This window comes from Coloeus monedula (assembly GCF_965178545.1).
Source record: "Coloeus monedula genome assembly, chromosome: 2".
NCBI lineage: Eukaryota > Metazoa > Chordata > Aves > Passeriformes > Corvidae > Coloeus > Coloeus monedula.
This window is the reverse complement of record NC_138782.1, coordinates 15,953,124-15,977,902: the sequence shown is the minus strand read 5'-3', so window position 1 is coordinate 15,977,902 and position 24,779 is coordinate 15,953,124. Positions and strand designations below refer to the sequence as shown.

Genomic DNA, 24,779 nt, shown 5'->3' with positions numbered 1-24,779 from the left:
AAAGCCCCGAAGCACTTCTGAAGCAACTTGCATGAGGATGCAGAAGAACTCTTACATGGGTAGCATGTGCTCCTAATGGTTTATGGTTACATTATCCTCGCTGGCATGCTGGTAGATGGATTCAGAAGTAGTGTGCAGTCTGACAAAATATGATTAGTCTGCACTTACTGGTACACATAGTGTCTGGGAAACCCTGATGTAAGTCTTGAAAGGCTTTATCTCAACAGTCTTGCTTGATAGCCTTTGGGAGCTTTTTTCCAAAACAAATGACTCAAAGCCCTTAGGTACTTCATAGGGGCAGTAAATGCTGTTCTTTGTACATGGGAGGAGGGAGAACGAGCAGTTTACCTTTTTGCTTTTAAAGATAAACTCTATAAACAAAACAACCCCCACAACTAGTATGCTGATGTAGAGGAGGAAAAAGGTCACAACAGAAGAAAGTTGAAAGTATATAATTTTCTGCAGTCTGTAATAAGGTTGTTAGTGTTTTCTGGAACATTACCTGTTCGTTTTATGCACGGAGATGTGTAAACTAAGTTCTGTTGACTTTGTGTCACATTACATTAACCAAATTTTATCCTTACATTTCATCGCCTGCTTTTTCAGAAATGACTTTGGACAATTGAATATGCAGAAATGGAAACTGGATTAGACTATATCAAGGACCAGCTAACTGAACTGTGGTTTTAGCATATGACCACATATGGCATAAAGCTGTTAATAAAACTACTCTTTTCTCTCTCTCTCCCTGCAAAATACCTATTTAGGGTTGGTAGTGCAGTCTGTTTGCTTACCTCAAGTTAGCAGCTGATCAGGTAATGTATTCCAGAATACGAATGCATAGCTAGTCTGAAAAGGCTGTATGGTGTTAATCCCCTTGTCTTGTGTATCACTTGCCTAAAAGAGGGCTTTTGTGAGGCAGGTAACAACTGAAGAGAACTAAATCTTGTTAAGTGTGTAGCTGGTGTTACCAAATTGCATGCTACAGCACAGAAGTATTCTTGAGTTAAGAAACAAAAAGATGCCCATCAACACACCAGAAAAACCCAAACCAACCAAACAAAACCAAAAAACCCCCACCCAAGCTGCCTCAAAACTCCTTGTTTGCAAGCAGACCTGAAGGCCCTGGTTAGAGAGTAGGATTCCCAAAGCTTCTGTGAAGAGGGAAGGTGCAGAACAGTCCCTGTGTGGTTTAAAGATTAAACCTCCGAGTGTAACTGTTAAAAGGGTGTTGTGACACTGGAAAAACCCAGCCTAGTAGTAAGGGCTGTAAATAGCAGTCAAATGTTCTCTGACATGAAGCTTAAGGTATCTTAGCACTGAAATGACTGTGAGAGACAGTAACATCATCAAATGCTGGTTAAAATAAGGCAAGATTGCCTGGAAAAGGTGGTTTCTAAAATGAAGCTGGAGCTGGAGGGGGAAGATAACAACAATGGCTGGAGTGTTGATCTAGAGCAATGAAAGCCACGTTCCATTTGGAGCCCGGCAACAGCCATCTTGTACAATGAGAGAGGCCCCTGGGATGCCAGCTGGATTGTGCTGCCTTTATGCGTTAAAATAGCGTTTTCCGATAATTACTGCTGGATTAGCTGAACTAGTGAAAATCCCTGCGCAGATAAAGCTTTCTGGCACTTGCAGCCAGCACAAACCTAAACAATGGATATGCTGATAAGGAGTCTTAATTTTCTAGTGTGAGCAGAATTGTTCTTCAGCTCACCTTTGCGTTATAGTTACTCCTCTAAATAATTTATTAGTGCAAATCATCAACGAATGTAAAACTTTACTTTTAAATACTCTTATCCCTGCTGGAGTTTGCAAGTCTTTTTTTCATTTGGAAAGTATAGTGGTTAATGTTGGCCTCTACCTTTTTATTTCTTTGATGTATTTTTAATACTTAAAACCACAGAATAAAAGCCTTAACTGGCTAGAGCTGCTGTTCTGTTTGGGCTGTTTGTATTCCTACTTTCTAGATTGGATTTCTAATTTCAGTTTAATGAGAACTACTTCCTTATATGTAATGATTCACTGAATAAACTTGGGGAAGAAAAGATAAGCAGTAAAATTAAGTACAAAGTAGTAGTATTTTCAGTTTAAATACTGGGCTCCCAGTGTGAGATAAGGTGTCGTGACTTATGCTCCTTGAAAAGGGGGAAATAGAATAGCTGACATCCAATTCTAACTAATATTAGAAGAAAGTGCCTAAATATATCTTCCAGTTTTGATAGTAATGTAATAAATGCACTCTTGCTAGATAAGGGTTTTTTTGGACCTTATTGCTATTTTGAAAACTTTATTTTCCTGTTTTTCTAGTAAAGGAAGGCAGCAACTACTTTTGTCCTTGTCCTAAAGGAAAAAAAATATTTTTATCAGAACTTTAAAGGACTTCCCGACCTGGTAATACCATTGGGTATAAAGGATTGCACAGTGGAATTTTTTTAATATAATGCATTATGTGTACAATATAACATAGGAAAATACAAAAATCTGTAGACTTTTTTCTTCTGAGTGATGTTTTAATCAGATTTTGGCTGTTCCGGAGTCAAGTCTTGTGCCCAAGTACAGATACAAATTCACATGCAGAGTTTTGGATTTGTTGAATAATTATTTGTATTTGTTCATGCAGATAGGCTTGAAAGTGTGATTTGTCATGTCTGGGAAAGTTTAAAATAGAGGACTCTTGGGAAATACAATTTGCTATCACCAGTAGATGTGATGCAATTTGTTCTAAAACTTTGGGGTAGAGGTAGGTGGTAATTTAATGGAACAGAACATGGATGTGTGCCTGTTACTGTAGATCCTAGTGTTTAACAGATTAACAAATTGTCCTGTTTTCAGCTAGGACACACATTTAAGATTAAAGTAAATGTGAAAGAGAGGTGCCTTTCAAGTCTTAAAATTGAAGTTTTGTCTCTAAACATGAGCATTTGCAAAGCAAGGAGAACAACTGGAGAGACAGCTGAATCGCTTAGGAATTGGGAGCAGGAAAGCAAGGCAAACACAGTTTCTCACTGTTTAACTTGGTAACTGTTTTTCTGGTGTGAAGGCAGATCTCAGTGACAACATTTGAGAAGCTAACAAGCAAAGCATCCTAAAATGGGGGAAACAAAGTATTGCAGTCTTAAGCAATAATTACGTTGCCAAGAAGTTTGAAATACTAGAAGAGCTGCTCTTTAGAAGAAAAACCAGCGTGTAATTCATGATAAAGATGCTGATCTTTCTATAAATCTATAGTAACTTTTATGACCTTGCATAATAATTTATTCATTTCTTCTATGTGGGTGTTGTCTGCTCTGGAGTGAGACTGCTATTTCTTCTTTTCACTGTGTAACCATTTTGGTAGAATTTTGATGATAGACCTATTTCAGGAAGGTGAGATTTGTTGAGAAATAGTTTTAGTTTTTACTCATTGACATGACAATGCAAATGTCCATTTGTGCTGGCTGCTCTGCATGGGTAAAACCCCTCCAAACAAGTGTTTCAAGCACACATCTGCGTTGATACACTTCTGTTCAAGGGCTGTGTGCTTACTGCCACTGCACTCTAGCTGCTTAATTTTTATTGCAAGAGATACTTGAAATAGCTGACATTGTGGGAAAATCAAACAGCTTCTACTCAGTGTTTCATGGTGCATCCAGATCATCCAATTTTCTAGGACAGAATGTTAGATGTAATGAATGCACAAATGTTAATTATTAACTAGATTGAATTAGTTACTGCAGTCGTCTATTGGTGTTCAAACTTAAAAGTGGGTCACTGAGTCTCAAAATACTTTTGCAATGAATTTTAGCATTGATTTTCGTATTTCTCCTTGTGCTGTTCTTTTCCTGCTAGTCTGGAGAGGAAGAGTAGAGCACTTCAAGCCTTTTGCTTATAGCCTCATTAGTGTACAGTTAACCTGTCCCTTCTTTTAGAATTACACATTAGCACATACATGACAGGACAGATGCCTCTGAATCCCTTTGCCAGCTCCAGAAAAAGGATTTCACTTATAAATAAATATATAAATAGTGGTAGAATTTTTAGATCATACGACCTTTACCACATTGTTATTATCAAAGTCATTAACAGATGAAGTCAACCTTCATACTTTGGGAAATGCAAAATTTTTTACTGTTAGTTGTTAAATAGCACTGTATGAAGGATATTCAGAGGAAAAACTGATCACAGGTTTGAATGATTATAGGTTAATTTAAGCTGCATTTAAATAGAAGAATGTATGCAATTGAGATTATGCCTCAGGGACTAGATTTTAATGACAAGCCTTAATACCTTGAGGAAAGTGTATTAGTAAGAATTGCTGGGAGAAGTGAGGAATTTGTGGGGTTGTTGTATGAGTTGGAATCAGGAATTTATTCAAGTTAGAGATTAAAATCTTGACTGACTTGCAGTCAGACTTGGAAGAAGAGCTGCTGAAGTAGCTGTGTGAGTAGCCACTTCAGGAAGGATATTACTAATATGTAGGGTATAGGAGGAGTGGAAAAATAGTAGTTTAGAAAGTGATATTGAGAGATAAAATGATGTGGGAAAGAAATCAGAGTTATTCAAAGTGAGACTGACTTAGCCTTGCCAAAAAGTAATTTGGATCAAAGAAGAGAGGAGTGCAAGAAAAATATGCTATTCAGTGAGTAAATGCAGTACTTTGGCATGAAAATTGAATTCATATTTCAATATAGGTGATAACTTTGACTGCATTCAATGGCAAATGTAAATAACCCATAATTGATGTGAAAGCAGAATGCTTCCAGATTGTGTCAACTTGATGATGATAACCTCTCCTTGATTTGTGAAATTTCTGTGTGGAAACCTGTGCTCAAAGAGGAGACTAGAGCTCTACTGTAGAGAGGCATTTAAGTGGAAATTTAGTATTCCTTTATTTTACACATTATCATAAATGTCTCTACTGAATGCACAACATGAGGATGCTCATTAGATTTTCCTGTACAAGGAAGCAGTTGTAACTGGGGTAATTTTTACACAGCAGTGTTTGCTCACTACACTGTTACAGGTCTTAGGTTACTGAAGAATTCATTTGTTTAGAGCTGCTTGAATAAGGCCCAGAACTTTGCCTTACCCTGGTGCCCTCGGAAATGAGGACAAGATCGTCAAGAGCTGTGTTTATATTTGAAGTGTTTTGTAGTACAGACTTGTTAAGAGATGTCAAAAATTCATGAATCAATCTTACGTGTTTTGTTGGGAGGAGAATATGAAAGAAATAAGGCTTATTGCTTATTATTTAATATTTAGACATTTATTTGGTAGTACACATCAGTGATATAAATATTACGTGGTTTATTTAAACCTCTTGCTTTTAGGCTTTGAATATTTGAACTACCAGCAGTGTTTAAGATCCTCATTTAAAGGCTACAGAAGGAGAGGCTGCTTGAAACTTCAAGTGTGAAATGCATGTTGCTATTTTTGGGAAGAGCATTCCAATAAAATGAGGTGCTAAGGCAGAAATTGTCATAAATAAGGCACTTATATATCTGCAATTCAGTGGGGTGTTCTCAAAGAATTTTATTTCTTCTAGAGCCATACACTCTTAGTCAAGGTGGGAGTTCTTGGGGTTTATCTGCTCCTGTCACCTTGGCTGGGTTGCTTAAAGCCTTGTCCAGATGAATTTTGAAGTCTCCAAGAATGGAGATTCCACAGCTCCTCTAGTCAGCCTCTGACAGTATTTAACTGATTTCTTGGTGCAACTTTTCCTTGCCTGGTTAAAATCTCCTTTTCTGCAATTTTTGATTCTCTCTCACCTTTCTGTAGTGCACTTCTGAGAAGATTGTGACTCTTATTCCCTGTAATTCCCTGCTGAGTAGTTGAGAAGTGGCCATTATGTTCCTGCCTTAGCTGGAGACTGAACAAGCACGGCTGTGAATCCGCTCCTGGTGCATCTTTTCCTCTAGCCTCATTAATGGTTTTCTCTTTGATTTGCTCCAATTTGTCTAAGTCTTTCCTTCCACTGGAGAGCCCAAAACTGGGCACAATGTGCCAGATGCAGTCTGAATAGAGGGGAGTAATCACTTTCTACATCACTGAGGTTGTTTTGTCCTAGGTGCAAGTTTTAGCCCTTGCCTCCACATTTCTTGAGGTTTCTGTTACCTGATTTCTCCAGCCTGCTGAGAAACCTCTCAACAGTAGCTCTACTGTCCAGCATACCAGCCTGTCCCAATTTACAGAAATGCATCCAAAGACTTGCTGGAGTTGCATTACATCCCATTTTCCCACTTGTCAACAAGTGCATTGAACAGCATCGCAGCTGGTATTGACCCCCCTAAGAAAGGCCCCAGTCATAGCTTACCAGTAGATGTCAAGCTGCTCCCTACAACCCTTTGAGCCTCTGGCTCCCCAAACCATGGTTCTTGTTCTGCTAGAGGACGGTCATGGCATTTGTCTTTTTCAGGAACTTGTCTTGATCACCCTGTAAAGCTGTTAGAGGGGCCACACAATGTCACCATGGTACCTTCACCTGTGCTGGCTGCCTGCTGTTCAGTGGACTCTCTGTATCCAGTTCATCAAACTGGAGCCACTAACTTTATTTCCTTCTAATGCAATACTCAGGCAGACCTGGAAAGTCTGAGAACAAAACTTGCTTCTGAGACCAAGGCAATTACATGTAGCCTTTTCTTGTACTTTGCTGCTCACATTTTCATGATTAATCCATAAAACCATAGAAGGCTTGGGTTGGAAGGGATCATCCAGTTCCAACCCCTGTGTCATGGGCAGGGACACTTTCCACTAGACCAGGTTGCTCAGAGCCCCATCCAACCTGGCCTAGTTCTCATTCATGTCAATGTCAACCTGGTGTTTAAAAATAAGTGTTAAATTAACAAAATAGGGTGCTGGGGTTTGTTTTTTTTTTTTCCTTAGGTGAAATTCAGCTTTAGAAAGACTATTCCTTCCTGTAATTAATCTTTCTTGTATGAATTGCATATTCATGTGTTAACACCGGGGCTAGAATGTGTCACTCGAAGATTAGCCACCTTCCCTTTGCACAGCTCTCTACATCAGAGGCTGCCCTTGTATTAAATAGGTATTGTAAAAACGCTGCTCTCTTGCTGTTCCAAGAGGAGCTGGGCATTGGTTATCTGAAAGTAAAATGAGTTACATGATCTGTGGTGCTGGTAATGTAATGATGGATTCTGTTGCAGCATGTTTGGGAACTCGGATTGCCTGGGGAATCTGGGCTCTGAAAACTGTGATTTGTACCATGTGTCGAAAGCTTAGGAAATAAAGTAAGAAGGTCACTTTTTGTTAAAATATGTATAGAACATAGGAAATGTATGTATGTTAAGTGGTTTTTCACAGAAAGTCATCAGCTGTCAGTCTAGTTGCTGAAGATGTTGTTTTTCATGCCTGCTTAAAAAGGCTTTCCACAGTATGTTGGGCTCAGATTCACAGAATCATAGCAAAGAAAGCAACAAGCCCTCAAAAAATAGGCTATTTGTAGGAAAGAAGTAATGTGTCTGGCTGGCTTTTGGCCCTGGCCTTTTATGACCTTCAGGTTAAAAGATTTGAACTTTTCAATCTGTCATGATAGTTCCTATTTGGTAAAGATACTGATTTTGTGGTTGATAGCTTTGTTCAATTACAGGGTACCCTGGTGCTTACAGATTGGGGTTTTTTTCAGAGTTTTTTTACCATTAGCTTTGACAACAGAGACACAAACCAAGGAATTGATTTTTGATAAAAATCTGTCTTGAGCTAGGTGAAAGATCATGGCAGGAGTCTTCTGCTCCTGTTTTACTGTTGAGTAAAATCACTACCCAGACAGAATTAGCCTTTACTGTGGCAAAACCTTTGGCTTGTGATGCCGCTGTATTGAATCTGCTTTGAGGAAATGGAATCTGTTTCAATTACTGCATAGATCCTGCACAGCCTTTTAGTATAAGCAAAGTAGTAAATGCCCTGAAGAAATATGTTTGAAGAATCAGTGGAAAAATGGATTTGATTATAACAATGTAATATTTTCAGGAAAAAAATCAGGATGAATTACTGAAGATGCCATGTCTAAGAGAACACCCCTGTGTAAGAGGATAAAAGAAAACAAGAATATGGATGAGTGCACAGAGCAAGCATAAACTAAATTATCTTATTTCATGGTTCTGTGGAGTCTAAATGTAGGACTTTATTTTACCAGTATAAAAATAATGGCTACAAAGATTTCCCCTGTCAGTGTAAATGTCTTATAATGAAATCGTTGGCCTCTGTATAGTTCTGATTTTTTTTCAAAATGTTTGTTGGAAACATTTATTGAAAAAAAAAATCTTCATGATTCTCTATGGGATGAAAATATCTAGAAAATAGTGGAAGAAAGTGGGAAAATATTGCTCTTGTCACTTGCAGATTGTTTCATTGAAAATCTTACCTCCAAGGTAAAATAATGAAGCCTTCTAATAAAGTTTTTCCATGAAGTTATCACTAGCTTTGCATACAAAGCAAAGACCAAATCTGTGTATAAAATTCTACCATATCCACATTCTTCCCTGTCTCAAGCTTGGAATTTTAAATAAACCTAGTCACTTTTTTTGACAGTAAATTTTGGACAAACTAATGCTTCAAAGTAAGTTCTTCACTGAGATGTAAAAACCTCGTGTTTTATTTTAAGCCTCCAAAGTATTGTCTGTACCAAAGCTGTGCCTGCTTTTTGGACATGTATAGAATTCTGTAGATCCAAATTTGTTATAAGGAAAGCCTTGAACCTGCAATGCAAGCCATGAAAAATTGTTTCTCTTAACAGACACAAAAATAGATAAATATCTGGGTAGTACAATAATACAAACAAGTATTTGTACAAATACATATTAAGGATAGCAGATAACCTATGGAAAATTAAGTCATGAGCATGAAGTCTTGAGTTTGATCGTGGTGGTTTTGGGTAATAGTTTTGAGCATCTCTGGTTTCCTAGAATGGAGTGTGTACTATGGATGATGAAAATTCAGAATTCTATACTTTTTAAGGGACCAAATGGTTGTTCCTTCTGTCTGCTGAAGTAATTGCTTAAAAACACCCCATACCTTGTGTGTTAAAGGATTTTAGTTTCTGTATCTCTTAAAAAACTGGTATTTGGTTTTGGGTAATTACACAGTCTATTTAAATTGAGAGTTGAGAAGTGAAGTACCTTAATATCATCTTCGGTTTGTTATTAAAGTTGGACTTCACAGAGTATTTATGAATTTAAGGGTAGATAAAATTAGTCACATATGTCTAATATATTTTATAATACTGTATTACATTATTGCATTAACCACTGTTAATACAACTAGTTTCATGCTATTCAAAATCCATGTTTTTCAGTCTGCTTTTCTTAATTCCTGTTAATGCTTTCAGTTTTTTTAAGGTTTGTCTTTGTAGTGTCAGTGTTTGTTGGTTTGACTTGTCATATTCTCTTAGATATTCCTGATTTCCTTTGAGAGAATAGGTGAATTTCTTATGTGAATCAGCATATGACGAGCCTAGAGACAATATTGAATTGCCAACACAAAAATTACTTTGTCCATTGCCTGAAATATGGCACATGAAACATTCAGGTAGAGAAAATTTCTTTGGGTTTGAAATTGGTAATTCTGTGTGAGAAGTAGGCTTTCATTTGACATCAACCTGCTGTTATAAATAATATTTCTCTTTCTGCCTGCATGTCCTGCAATTTCTTTCAGCTGTTTGATATTCACCTGCTGCTGTGAAACAAGCTACAAATGCAAAATCATCAAGGAACAGATTTATAGCAACAGGAGAAATTTATGAGAATTTTCTGGCTCTGAGAGCAGACTTCTCCTAAATTAATGTTAAATGCTTTTATGCACAAGATGAAAAGCAATTTTCTTTCAGTGGAAGGTGCTCATTGAGCAGAGAAAGTTTGTCCTCAGCAAACTGTGTACCAACTAGAACTCTGGAGTGTTGCAGAATCCTGTGCCAAAAGCAAAGCACCTTTCCTTTGCCAACTATTAATCCCAGTAGTTCAGTTTCCCCTGCTTCTCAGCAGTCCTAGTTTTATTTCTTGTTGGGACCTTCCCTTGCAGGATTTTCTGCTGGTTTCTGATGTTGCAGCTAATCTGTATTCTGAGTAGTTCATGAGGAGAAAAAGTGGGAGAGATGAATGAATCTCTCGGTTATCAGAGACGGAAAAGTGGGAGAGATGAATGAATCTCTCTCAGTTATCAATCAAAAGTTTTTTAGGCACAGGCAAGTACAGGAGAGCTGTAAGTGAAGCAATCTGAGATTTCTCCCTCTGCATTCACCCTCCTTTTTAACAGCCACTCTTGTTTGAGTTGTATCTGCTGGAAGGAATCAACAAGGACTCTTGTGCTGTGGGGGGTTGTAGTGTCTGAAGAAGAATCCACATGGAAACAGGTCAGATGAAACAGCTGGTCCTAACTGAGTCTTATGTTAAAACCTACCTAGCAAGTAAATTCTGTACTGGCTGAAGTGTTGGAGTGGGCAAGCTGCATCATTTGAAATTGGGTGCAAGTAGCACAGCTTAGTTCCTCCTGCTGTACCAAGCATGTGATGTTCCCTTGCCAGCACCATGTGCCACTGGCTTTTAGTAATGCAGGGAAAGTTGAGATTCTTACTCCTTGGCTGAGGATGAGTTAGAGAAACTTAACTTACTGAACTCCTAATGGTTTATATTTTTCCACGATGTCCTGTTGATGGTGTAGATGTCTTGCTGGCAGGAGGAGGTGGTAATTGTTATACTCAGTCTCCTCTGAGATGTCCTTCTGGCTGAAGTGCTAAAGTTCAAGAAAGGAATAAAATTAAAGCAGCTGATTATGAGTTAAAACAGAAATTAACTCAAAGTTCTTCCCCTCTCCTCACTCACATCACCCCTGTCAACAAATTCAAGCCCATTCCCCTACTCCCAAAAATAAATACTGAGCTATGTAATTGAGTTCAGTCTGGAGCATATTTGAGGGCATAGGAAACATTCCTGTGTAACTTCAAGATGCTGAAAAGTAGTTTAACTGTTAAGCCAGATGAGCAACTTAGAATACCTGGCAACTTTGTCTACAGTGTCTGTTTTAGTTAATAGAAAGTAGTGATACAGTATATGTAGAATTTTGTGTTGGTTTTGGGTGGTTGGTTTTAATTTTTTAATAGCAAAACAGAGAACACACATTTTCACTGTGATGTGCCATTTGGGGGTCAGGAACAAGCAGGGAAAATTACTTTCCAAAACACCACCATTAAGATATAGACCTGTATATCTGAACGAGCATTTAGCTGCTTTTTGAAAATGTGTATTTTTAAGATGTTAGAATTGGAAATGTTTAGTGTTTCTTTCTAGCTTTGTGCCACATGGTTTGAAAATCCTAAACAGGCGTTTGATGAATCAGTGTCTCTTTCCATTCCTTCTGCCCCACAAAGACTGCACATTTTAAGAACATGTTGTTATGTCTCTGTAAATTGAGACCATAGCAGGGAAAAAAAAAACCCTGAATCACCAGAAGCGGTGGTAATGGGATATAACTTTTTAAAATCCTCATTGTTACATTACTAACAAAAATACTAAATGTTGAGAATCAGAACAATCACAGCTTTTCCTTGCTTTTGTTAGTATATTTAAATGATCTTTTCTGTGGCTGTAATTGTGCTGTTTTTCATACGAGTTTGATCCTTGAAGTATGTTTATCCTTTTTAGTTCTTGAGAGAGGAAAACCAAGCATCAACTTCTTGTGGAGAGGGAAAAAAAAATAAGGCTTAGGTCAGCAGACTGGATTGGTGTCACTGTGCATTGAGCTTAAGAACTTGGGATGTGAAAGAATGAACACATTCCATCTGGGCGAAAGAATGATGTCTGCTAGGGTTCAGTTTGCTATGGTTTTTGAGCTTTTTTGTATGATCTCATCACTGGAGGAGGAAAGTATATTCTCCCATAAGAATAATCTTATGATTCATTACTACTGTGGTTTTTTGTGTGAGCCTTTTGAGTGCCAGACCTCCCCCCACTCTTCCACCCCAAATAAAAACCAGCCACCCTGTCTTTGGCTTTATATGGTATTGCTGTAGGTGGACTTACCCAGAATAATGGCTGGCTTTAACAATCAGAGCCTTACATCTTTGTCTGGAGAAGAACTCCTAACATATATTTATCCAGCTATTTGTCAAGCTTTACATTTTGGGAAGAGAGCTTGTACACTTTGTCTCCTAAGGTTTGGTAAGCACTTTTTTGCATGAGTGTTCCCTTGAATGAATTTTCTGTTTTCTGCAAATAATTTCATGGACTTAGTTTAGTGAGTTTACTTATGAACATATGATTTCTCAGTTTTTCTTAGTTAATATTTCACTCTAGTTCCCCAGTCCACTTCCCTAATAATTTAGCAATCAGTTCTTGGAGCAGCTGTGCATTTTGGCACTAGCACGTGAAGCTGGAGATGCTCAATCTCCCACATCCCCTAATCAACTCACATATTGAAAAGGTACAGGCTAATCCAAGTCTAATGGTTTCTGGAACCATTACACCACACCAGGAAGAGGAAAATTTGCAGATAGGCAAGTAAACCCAGTAGGATGCTTTTGAAGACCTAATGGCATGGCCAAGAGATGGAGACCCATTTTTTTTTTTACTCTTGCAATATGACTGTAAACAGTTTGTTTATTTGCCACCAGTGTAAAGTAATCTGTCTGTAAAAATCTGCATTTGTGATCAGACCAAAGTGTCTCTGGCGCAGTGAATGAAGGAAGCCATCCTAGGTCATGTAAGGGACAGGTCATGTAAGGGACACATGTGTTACAGCAAACCCTGGGGACTGTGAAGAGCTCATGTATAAGAATTGAGATGGGTGAAGACCTGTTTCCTAACAGAATTACAGCAGGGAAGTGTCATAAGTGTGAAAAGCAAGAAATACAATAAATGATACCATTCTGATTCACTTGGCTCTTGTTCCTTTGCACTGAAGTTTAAGTTCATAGATATTTGTAGAATACAAGAGACTGGTTCAGGTCCTAGTAACAGTCTGTATGCTAAAGTCAGAATTTTCCTAGATAAAGGTGGCTCTTTGGAAAAAAACTAAATGTTATTTTTTATTAGTCATGAGCTAACAGTGTGGATTTTTGATTTGGTGTAACCCTCTGAAGTTAATGGAGTTCCAGTATGCATTTTATTTTTAGGGGGTTTTTGATACATAAATACTTGCTGGTGTCTAATTATAATATACAATATACTGTGTTCAGATGCTAAACTACCAAATGGCCACTGAAGAGCAGAACTAAAGATTCTTTTCACTAAATCTCATGCCTCCATACTTTTCTTCAAAAGGAAGTGTAATCACTTCGGAGAACTTACTACTAAGAGTAAATAAATAAATCTCCCCTTCACCTACTAATGTGCCATTATTGAACCCTGGAAAAAGGCTAGCATCCTGTACTGGTTTAATTTCTCTGATAGGGATAGCTCCATTTTTCCATCTTACTCTTGCAGTCTGATAAACAAAGTGATGGTGGTGGGAACTGTTGGCTGGAGGGGAGTATGTCACCTTCAAATTGATACCTGGATATGAAAATTACACACCTGGAACACCGAAATTTTAGTTACAGGATTTGTATGAAATGAAGGCAAAAGGTTTATTGTACAGTGATTGAAAAGATCAGCTGGAAATTGTTTGTCATTTTTAAAAGTTTGTAAATCATCTCATTTTTATATGGCTAAGAATCATTCCCTGTTTTGATAATTGTGTTATTTTAAATGGAGCATGAAGTACTTGAGATCTAGGCTTGGTTAATACTTCCAGTTATATGACATAGCCTGAGAAGTGGAACTAAAAATAGTTTAGCAGTTGTTAAAGAAAAGCTAGAAATTCAACTCAAGGTCATCTTATTTGCACTTGTGAAGTGTGCCACTTGAATACCGAATAGTTCTGAAGTGAATAGGTTTTTCTTCTTATTTTTTTCTCTTTTCTTTTTTGGTATGTTAAATAAAATAGTGTAAAAAGTTAGGCTGAATAAGAGCACCTGAAATGTGATGGTTTGTCCTATTACTTAAGTCTTCTGGTCACATTATTCAGTCACTCTCTCTGGTTCTACCTTTGTTGTAGTTGGAACATATTACCTTAGAATCATAGTCTCAATTTTTAGTAGAACCTTTTTTTTTAATCTGTCTGGCACATGACTGAGTAGAAGTTGTTTTTTGGCAGGAACTCTGCAAACCACGTGGCTCTGCTTCCAAATCAGTATCTAGGTCCTGCCACCTATGGTTTATCTTGCCTGTGATTGATCCAAATTGAAATATAGCAAAAATGTATTATGGGTTCAGAAGTTTTCCAATTTTACTGTCAGGCACTTTAGAAAAACCACTACTGTTTGTCATGTACTTTGTGAACGGTACAGAATGTTTCTAGGTTTGAACGTTAAGATGTGTGCCAAAATATCTAAAAATAAAGAAATCAAGTAGGTTCTTGCACTGCCCTCTTCTCAAGTGAGGGAACCGTATTTCACTGTAGCATATATTTAATGGGACTGTGAAATGCCTAAAGGTTGTACCAGAATTTATTTTCTTTGCATTTAATCTTTCTTCCTGGATCAGATGTGGTCCTTCCAGTCTTAAATTGTAAACTATGCTTAGAAAAGAAGCACTTCAGTTATGTATATTATGATTTTAATATCCCTATATTGAGCTATAAGAAGAGTGGTCTAATTAGAGGTTGTAATCCCATTCTGATCTAGTTGTTGAATAGGTGAGGGGATTAGAACACGTGCATTTTTAAAATTAAGAACCTATTTCCTCATTTGATCATGAATCTCTCCTGCATGAGAGACATGATCTCAGTATTCTCTCTTGTCTGTGAGCCTTGAAAAGTGTCCCAGTGTTGAGCACTTTTCTAATTGTTAGAGTGCCATGGGAAGTGTGATAGAAATTGATTCTGTTTTCTCAAAAATGTCGATATTGAAAGTTAACAAAACAGCTGGATGCACTGCAGAATTTTCTTGTGTTGGGAGAGGTAAATAAGATACTGGGAAATTCAGCACGGTCTTTGGAAAAAAAAACCATGCCCGCCCCCCCCCCCCATTTCCCAAACCAACCATCCAATAAAAATCACAAAAAACGCCTAGACAGATGGGTGGGGGAGGCATCCTTTCCCTCTTTCATAAAATATGAAGAAATACTCCTTTACTTTCCTATGAAGAATGCATGTCTCTTCAGCCTTCTCAGTTTTCCAAATGGCAGGCCACATTCCTTGCAAGCCAGGCATCATGTGCTTTCTATAATGTTGGATGTGCTGGAGTGGTATGTTCAGAGAATCTGACTTACTGATAAGAAATCATTCCTTTCTATTTTTATTTCCTGTCTGCATCTGGACATTTCCCTCAAAGACAACCTGCATGGTATCACCCTTTCTTCTCCTAATAAATAGTCTGTTTCTGGTATGTTCTGGTTTCATGTGTTTCTTACATGATGACATTCATGATATTCTCCTTTTTAACTTCAGGCTGTACCTCAGCTTCCAGATGACTGGCATAATCAGGATTAGCTACTGATGGCAGTCTCTTGATGAAATTGCACTCTTTGGTAATCAGTAGAACCTTTTTTCAGGGAGAAAATCTTACACCTGGGTGTCAACTGTTGTAAAATGTGTCAAAACCAAAATGCGTTTCATTTATGAGCTGGTGAAATTTTTGTGCTGGACTTTATCCTGTGTGTGTTTGTTTTCTTCCCTATATGTTAAAAGGTACAAGGGTCTTCCAATTCTCATCTCTTGTAGAAGTAATTTCTACTGGGAAGTGTAGACTATATGAAGCTAGTGCAGCTCCAGATTCTTAGCTCTTTGGTCTTTGCAGAAAGCTTTGTATATGGTTGTGGCATTTAATTAAAATTCATGGCTGGTGGTGAGGAGAAAGGAAGGGAAAAAAAACATGCAAGGGGGAAAAGTGCAAAAATAAAAAGCAAATACCTTCTTGATCTCTTTTATTAGTTCTTAGGCCTGTCTGTCTGGACCACAGCTTGTCAGAATGAACACATGTAAGCAAAATGTCAAAGTGCTGATGGTTTTGTATTCAGAAAGGTGGAGGTTTCAGCAAGTTGCAAGGAGTATGGCTTTAACATTATGAGTTAAAAAAAAGAAGTTAACCAGAAAGATGATGCTTTGCCATAAATAATTTTATTTTCTTCTTCACTTTGTGTATTAACAGTGAACAGAGTATCTGCCAAGCACGAGCTGCTGTAATGGTCTATGATGATGCCAATAAGAAATGGGTACCAGCTGGTGGATCAACTGGATTCAGCAGAGTTCATATATATCATCACACAGGCAACAACACATTCAGAGTAGTGGGCAGGAAGATTCAGGATCATCAGGTAAGGAAATCTTTGAAAATTTGGAATATTAAGAAATAAGTCTGCAGCAAAATTATGGGACCAAAAATTAATAAATCAGATTTTTTTTAGCTGAAGTAGCAAAACTGTTTTATTGCTTTTTCCCTGTGAACTAAGCACTTTGCGTACCACCAAGGCAATAGTCCTTTTGCCATTCCTTCCTACAGAAATCTATTTATAAAGGTTAGTGGTGTACACAGAAGTCATCTGGTTCTTTTAAAGCAAAGTGGCAACCTAAAAGCTTTTCTCCCTCACTCTATGCTGTGAGCTGCAGTCTGTGTAGACACCAGCAGTTCTTTTAGCTCTTCCTATCTCATGAAAACTTGGATGCATGACGTCTCATTTCCCCAGATCAATTTGTTCAAAAAAACCTTTTGATATTTGGTAATGCTGATCATCACCACTTCTAAGAGAGTGAGAAGAGGGAGTAACAGGGATTACATCTTAATTTCCTTGATGAAGTTACTGGATCATGATTAAATGACAAATTAGCACTATGGAAATGTGCTTTCCTGTTTGATACTTGGGATGGGGTTAAAAACCTAATCTTTTGTTTGAGGAAAGCTTCTTATATTTGTTTCTCTCCCTCCCATCATTTCATAGAATTCTTTTGGTCTGTTCTTGCTTATTTATCACACACCTGAAGCCTAGACTGATAATCTCCTATGTGATTTGTTATTAAACACTTACTCCAAGTAATAAATGGTCTCTATGCATTCATCTGAGAGCAAATGTGGGGGTTTTTCTCCCATTATTCAGCAGAAACAGGTGAGAGGATATAGTTATCCAAGTGCAATGGGATCCTCTTAGTGGATGGCTAGTAGTAAATGGTTGCCCTAATACCTCGAATTTATCATCTTTTGTGTGAGCCATAACAATCTTGCAAAACGATACCCTGTGGTCCATGGTACGAATCCAGTAAACTGCTGCTGAGCCCTGCAAGCCAAGGGGTGCAGCAGCCACAGGGAGAAGGTGATAACTTGGTTAAAAAAGAAATCTAACAAATACTCTGTGAAGTTCGTGGGAAAACGAGTTTCTGAATTTCAGATGCATATTCACATCAAGTAGTCTGCTGCTGGAAGTCAGAGCTGTTGATGTTACTACATTGCTGTTGGAAACATCGCTGCATCTTTTGAAGTGAGAACACTTAAGCTACAAAAGTTGATACAAAATATCTCATTAGTCCCCTTGTGTATTCCCATCACTGATTACAGACAGCATTGGAATTAAAATTGAAATGGTTATGTGCTTTCAGCATTGTGTTTTACAGATTATGGGTCGCGAATTAACCCATGTGGCTGAGGAATAAAATCTGCACAAAGCTGAAACTTCTGATGGAACAGCAGCAATTTTAAACCTAAGTTTGTTTGTTTGTTTTTTTAATGATTATAGGTGGTTATAAATTGTGCCATTCCAAAAGGGCTGAAGTACAATCAGGCTACACAGACCTTCCACCAGTGGCGTGATGCTAGGCAGGTGTATGGTCTGAATTTTGGCAGCAAAGAAGATGCCAATGTCTTCGCAAGTGCCATGATGCATGCCTTAGAAGTATTAAATTCACAGGAAGCTGGTAAGAGTCTCTTTTTTTCCCTATTTTTTCCCCTAAGATTGTTCAAATACAGAAAAATTCGAGTGTTTATGCTTAGAAGCCAATAAGTCTTGTTTCTAATCATAATTAAGCCTCTAGGTGTTTTAATTATTTGGGTGTTTTGTCTAACTAATTACTGCTTCTTAACTGTGATTCTCAACTCCACTGACGTCCCTGTAAATGCAACTCCTAGCAAGTAAATCAATTTTCGTGTTTCTCTATTAGATATAGAAACTGCTGGCTTTGCCTTTTTTTTAAGGAAGCAAAACAGCAAGACCTGCCCAAGAAGCAGGCACCTTGTAACAAGGATACTTTCCAGGGTTCCTAGAGACATTCAGGTTCTTACTGTGTGTTGGGTATTTTCACTTCTCATTGATTACTGGTTTATTATAAAAATGTGAAGGTTTTTTCCTCCAAACTTTGGAGTTCAGGTAATCTTCTCTGGCAGTTCTTACCATACAGAGTTTTCTAGCTCAGAGACCTTCAGTCCAGGGTTAACATTCAGATGAGCACATACAGTTTAGACACCAGGTCTATCATTTCATTTGTTTGAAGACCAGGGTGACATAGGCTTTAAAGCACTGGTGGAAAAATTTGTGGCTTTCAGTCTTCAGCTGGTATCTGTAAAATATTCTAGGTAGGCTCTACAGCAAATTGATCAGTATAACACTGTGACACACACAGAGGGAGTTTTTCTTTTAAAAGACTAAGAGTCTTTTGTGTTCTTGTAACCAAATAGAATTCTTTTGTCCTCATTAAACTTTAAAGATTGCCCGTGTAACAAGAGACAGTACTTGTGTGCCAGTTTTCTTTCTCTTGTGTAGAACAGAGGCTGTAGATAGCTATACTAGGGCTGTCTCGACTGCAGCAGAAAAGGTGGTTTTATCAAGTTGGTTTTTATCCTGGTAATTGTTTCAAGACTTTACCTTTTGCAACTAAGCTGTTTAGACCGTGGATGATAGATTCTGCCGTGCTACGCAACATAGGAGGCCAAAATAGAAATGGTAGCTAGAGTTAGAAGGTTTCTTTTTGCCTGCTGAAACAACCCAGTTGTGATTCCCAGTCTCCTACCTCTCACTTGGGTGTTTTCTCTTCGAAGTCCCTCAGTTCTGCTTTCCCTGAGGGTTACTCAGTTGTAAACTTTTCATGCATCTGACTGTTCATCACCTGTCTCCCACCCAACATTTGGGAACATGTGAAGTGTTGAGTTGTACTCCCCCTTGATGAAAGGCCTTATTGATGGTAATTACACCAGGTTTAAGGGGTTTCTTTCCCATTACCTGTACTTGAAGAATTTGTTACATGTTTCAGTTACATATCTTCCTAATTCGGTTGAACTCCTCCTAACACTAAACCTGAGCTGCTAGAGAGGCTGAAATGACATAGGCAGGCATGGCATTGCTCATGTTTTAGTTAGACTGTATGTCTTTTTTTCATTTTGTGGATTGCAATTTGTCTAATGACTCATTCTCTTGCTGCTTTATGCAAAGTATTTGTGGGCTGCTACACTGTTATATAGTTCAGTAGTAGAAATTTTATTGAATTGAGATGCCACTTCAGTTTGTAAAGATTCAGATAAAACTAAAATCGTTCTATAACTGTAGTGTCACAGCCTGCTTGCTGACTACAGTGCTGTTGTCTTCTGGTTTGTTCTCAACGATTTTGAGATGGACAGGAATTAAGCTGTGTAACTGTTTGAAAGTGACTGGGTGTAACCTTTAAGTTTCCTGAATTACAGGATAGTCGCTTTGTTTCTCCTTCTTGTGTTTTGATTTGGTAGCAGCAGGCACAAGTCAAAATGCATTAATTAGCTGCATCACAAGCTAGTGGGTGAGCACAGGAGATAATTGTTCTTCCCTGGTTCCCGTCAGCCAAGGGCTGTGGTGGTGTAAGATTAGCTGTCACTTACCTATGTCACAGACAAATAGGTGCTCTAGCTTCCACCAGGATGAAATAAAACCAAAGCTTAACATTAGCAGCATTGTTTTAACAGATGAGCAGTTTTGCACTGCTGCTTTTTAAAAAAATTCCTAATAAGGCACACAGAATTACTCTCTCAGCCTCATATCACTTCCAGACAATGTTTAAAGATAAATGTTCATAATTCTTCTGTGTTAGAGTACTGTCAACAAGTGTTCCTGAGTTTTCCATCTGGGAAGTTTGTCAGTGTATGATCTAGATATTACTTAATTTTTCTGACCTATATCAGACTAAGAAGTAAAAAGATCGAGTATCTTTCTGAACATGCTGCTTTGATAATGGAGATAGGTTGCTAAGTGGCGTGCACTTTAGAAACAAACTAACTGTGCTCCTTGCTTAAAGTTCAGTGAATTTTGTTTCTCTGTAGTTGGTGTAATTTCCTAAAAGTGCAGCTAGAAATGAATCCTTGGTGTTAGGTTTCCCCCCCACCCCGAGCATCTCTGAAATAGATGTATATTTACTTAGGCGGGTCACTGGCTCGGAGGCTCTAATATTAGCTCTTCATTTTAGGAAATGGATTGCAACTGCCTCCCTTTTATAAACAAATTACTCTTTTTGAAAAGGTGTTGGGAGGGCATGTGTCAGAAAATAAACTTATGCTGAAATGTGATGATCAATACATTATATATGCCTTGCTTTGTCTCTTTCAATGTATCTGCTAGACTTTAAAAAATTTCTAACGTGCAGTCCTAGTTGGTATTTTGATGATACTGCTTCAAAAATCTGTACTTGAAGATGACAATTTGTCTCTAATAGTTTAAAGAAATTGCTGTGTTTCCTAGTGTATCCAAAATGGCATATAGAACCTCCAACTCGAATAAAATAAAGAAATCCTACGTAGATAGCTTCCCTTTTATTCTAGAATTACATACAGTTAAAGTTATATTCTTGCAGTGTCCTTACTTTCTGCTGTGCTTTCTCATTTTGGCAATTTCTTTTATTAGCTTGCTTATTTTATGTTATATTTTATGCATAAAAGGAAAGCAGTTATAATGTTAGCTGAGCATACTATTCAGAAATTCATAAAGCTGTAGATGAATTTTAAATTTTATGCAAGGGTTCACAGAAATCTAAACGACTTCTGAGGGATATTAAAGATTAAGTTGTGTACATCCTTTTGGTTTGCAAGTCAGCTGTTGGGTATGGCTCTCTCGCTCTTTTTAAAATAAAATTAGATCTTGGTCTCCTTCTCTTGCATATATTTGAAAAATGTCATTGATCTTTTGCTTGCAGTTGGCATCCTCAGCTGTTCTGCTGGCTGCTGGCAGAATTGGAGGTTGTTTAATTTAGGATCTCCCTCTAGTGGATCTGCCAGAGTCGAGGCACCGCTGAGCTCACAGGGATGGGCTTTTTGTCCTTCTGATGAGTTCAGAATGCAGAGTGGAAATCTCTGAAGTTAAGAGTAAAGGCTGTACTGCCAAGTGGCAGCTTTCTGCTAAAAAAGCCAGTGCAGGTTTGTCTCAAAGGACTCGGAAGCGATGGCTGCCTTATCAGTGAAACTGTTGGAAGTACTCTTCAGGTGTAGGTTTTTTCCTCCCCTTGATTTACAGGACAGATCAAATCCTAACACATCCTAACTTCTCCTGTGCTTGAACTCTGTTTGTTTAGATAAATGTCAAAGTGGTTTAGGTCCATTCTGGTTTGAATGATTGCATTAGCTAGCAGCTATTCAGCCGGACCTTATTTTCCTGCTGGCCAGTTGGGCAGATTGTAGGCAACCTGCAAATCCAGAAGAGAAGGACAACATAGGACTGCATTTTCTCCTGAAATTTTAAAGAATTAAACACTGCAGATTCCTGCCCCACATATACGCATTAAAAGTGAACCAAGTTTTTTTTCTGCCACTCTTATGGGAAAATTTTGGAAGACTTACTACTCATTACATTAAATAATTGTTCGATGTGGTCAAAAATGATACCTTCATCAAATGACAAGTGTGTGTCATCACGTTTAAGAGGTCAAATGAAGAGGATTTCTGGCTCTAAGGCTGTGTGCAATGTGTTCAGATATTCAGTAATTGGTCTTGTCTGGAGATGACGGCTCTCTACAAAGGTTTTGCATTGCATTACAAAGAAAATTTTCATATCTGCATTAAGTAGGGCTCATTGTTGCAATCAAAGTGGCTCTGGAATGAGAGAAAAGCTTCAATGAAGGGAAATTAGACGGCTGAGAATTCTCTGTGTGAGACAATGGATTATTTCTTTGAAGGAATAAGGTCACGTAAGGGAAGCTTGTGTTGGGAGGAACAAAGGAGTATCATACTCAGTTTTGCTGCAGAAAGCACCTTCTAGTTCAGCTGGGATCGGTGTTGCTTTGTGTGGCATCTGTCTTCAACCTCAGGAAAACCTTGCTGAGAGAATCAGAAACTCAAGTGTGAGATTTATAGATGTGTAATTTCCATCTGAGGAGGTCCTCGCAGCTGTTTGTTGCAGAAGATGAAAGCAGCAAAAGAACTGAAGGAAGGATGTCACAACAGTAAATAAGTCGATTTTAATTCTTTCTAATAGAATTACGTATGTGTAGGATTTGTGATGCTTTTTGTACTAATCTGTAGCAGTTATATATTGATTGTTGAAAAGATTTTGGAACGTTCTGGGTATAAAATCAGGGTCAGGAATGGCTTCAGTGAATCTGTTCTAGTATTGCCGTAGATCACAGTTTAATTCATAGGAAAATGGGGAGGAAGAAAAAGTAAGAGAGTTTTTTTTGTTTCCATAGTCTCATTATTTTGTCCATCTGACCTTTTTTGGGGGAGGGGGAAGTCCCTGTGGTTCAAGTTTTTTGAATTTCTCTTCGATTAGTAACTCTAGAAGTTAGGTTGTCCAGTTATTAAATAAACAAATCTTTATTCACAGCTGTATACTGATGTACAGCCCTTTCTCTTCCAGCAGAGATAGGTAATTAAATCCTTGCTGGTAAGGGAATGCACTCAAATCATGGATTGAATAATTCAATATCTTTGGGAAATGCAAACTGAAACAAAAATTGGGGTTGCCTAATTGGAATATATAGAGAGACTACAGAAGACTGGAGTGAGAAAAGTATATGTGGAGAGCTCTTGGGGGGGTTGGATCTCAAATGCTTTTCTTTGTACTGTTTTGTCCATGTCATGCTAAAACTTGTTTTGGGAGAAGAAGAATTCTACAGCAGTGAAGTAATTATGCTGTACCTGTACTCTTAGCAAGCCTCTGGAACAGGCTGTCAGCACTCCCTGTCAGAACAGGAGTAACATGATGGTATTATTATTACCTGTGTTGTCAAAAGATGGATAAGATCTCTGGTCTTGCTAGCAAGATTTTTCCCTTCTTTTAAAATGTGGGATTGATTAAAGAAATTGTTTTAGGTTGTTACTAGGTGTTCATAATAGGTAATACTGATTAGGTAATCGTGATTTATATGCCAATATGTTGACCTACAGGAAGTTTTACCTGTTTATTGGACAGAGTACTTCCTCTTCATTGTAATTGCACATAAGATTATTGAAAGCATCACCAGTGTTACTTGTGGTGTTTGGAGGTGAAGGGAGGGTTGCTAAGTTTTCCGTTTTTTACGAACACCCATATGATGTTTCTGATTTCTGTGATTCTTCAGAATTAGTGGTATATCATGTGACAGCATTAAATTTTAGGTGAACAACCTGAAGAATTTAATTAAAATTTGGTAGCTAGTCTAAACTGCATGGCAGATATAAATAGAGGTACATTAATTTATGGATAAAGTTTTGTTTAATAAACATAGAGGAATGTCAGCATATTTTACTGTTGAGGGTTTATATTGTTGTCTTTAAAAATATTTTCAGTAGAAGTTTTAGGTAGATTAAATCTGCCTTTTGGGAGCAGGGTGTTTTCAGAAAAGTCTTGAAGATAGTTGTGAAATATAGCTTTGTTAGACTCATTTCTGTAGCACTATACACCAATAGTGACAGTCATCACCTATAACATTGTTATTTAAACAAATTTTGACAGAACTGGGGATGGGGGGCAGTAATAAATATCCCACAGTAGATGGTGGTGATATATTTAACTTCACTGCTTGCTCCTTTAAGTTTGTGGTATTGTAGTTTCATTAAGCAACCGTAGTTCCCTGCTGGTGAAGCTTTGTCTCTGTGTCCCTGAGCATGGGATGGCAGAGGGAAACTGGAAGCTGCTGAGGTCCCCCAGCACACGGGCGCTGGGCCAAGCCTGGCTCCCAGGTTATCGGTGCCTGGTTTCCAAGGCATTGCTGGCACCGATAGGAAGTTCTGCTGGCATTGATAGGAGGCTTATCTCTACTTAAATTCAAGTGTATTTTAATGAATATTTTTGTTATTCCTGTTGCCTTTTATTACCTCGATCAAGTTAAAAGAGCTTGTGAAGTGGAAAGCGGTTATTTTCAAGTTTAGAGTGATGAGTGAATTAACTCAGCTGAAGGTGCTTATGGAGTGGTAACTGAGTGAGGAAGTAGGTGTTTGAAGGAAAGGGAAGCCTTGGCTGGAAGGTGATTCACCCAGATAGAAGTACTAGAGAGCATTTTGTCACTTGCTAATGCCCTAGTTTTTGGCCATCAGAGTCTTGCATATAAACCCATAACACACTTCCAGGGCTCAAGGAATGATGTGGTTTTGGTTCTGCTGAAGGCTGGTTAGCAAATCTCCCCAGACTTTGTTCTGTCATGGCTTAGAGCAGGACAAGCTCTGAATAGGAGCAGGAACTGGAGAAGACACATGAAAGAGGGACACTTCACCATAATTGTTGTTCTTATTGCTTCCTGCACAGATCTCTGAAAAGCCTGCTTTCCATTCATTCAGAAAACCTTTAACCATTTAGTAAAACACTTTATTTTTTTAATAAGTTCTTATATACCCTAACAAATACATCTTTTTGGCTGTAGCTTTGAACTCTTGCCTGGGGTGTGGGCTTTGCTTAGTA

At 38.0% G+C, this 24,779-nt stretch overlaps 1 protein-coding gene across 6 annotated transcripts in view; it reads left to right on the top strand.

Annotated features, from left to right (window-relative positions):
• Nucleotides 1-24,779, top strand: part of ENAH (ENAH actin regulator) — a 90,713-nt gene that overhangs the window by 28,622 nt on the left and 37,312 nt on the right. For all 6 annotated transcript variants that reach the window (XM_082276966.1, XM_082276965.1, XM_082276964.1 and 3 more), the window contains exons 2-3: nucleotides 16,121-16,286; nucleotides 17,697-17,874. In XM_082276966.1, the coding sequence (XP_082133092.1) occupies nucleotides 16,121-16,286; nucleotides 17,697-17,874 (344 nt within the window). The remainder of the gene's footprint in view (nucleotides 1-16,120; nucleotides 16,287-17,696; nucleotides 17,875-24,779) is intronic.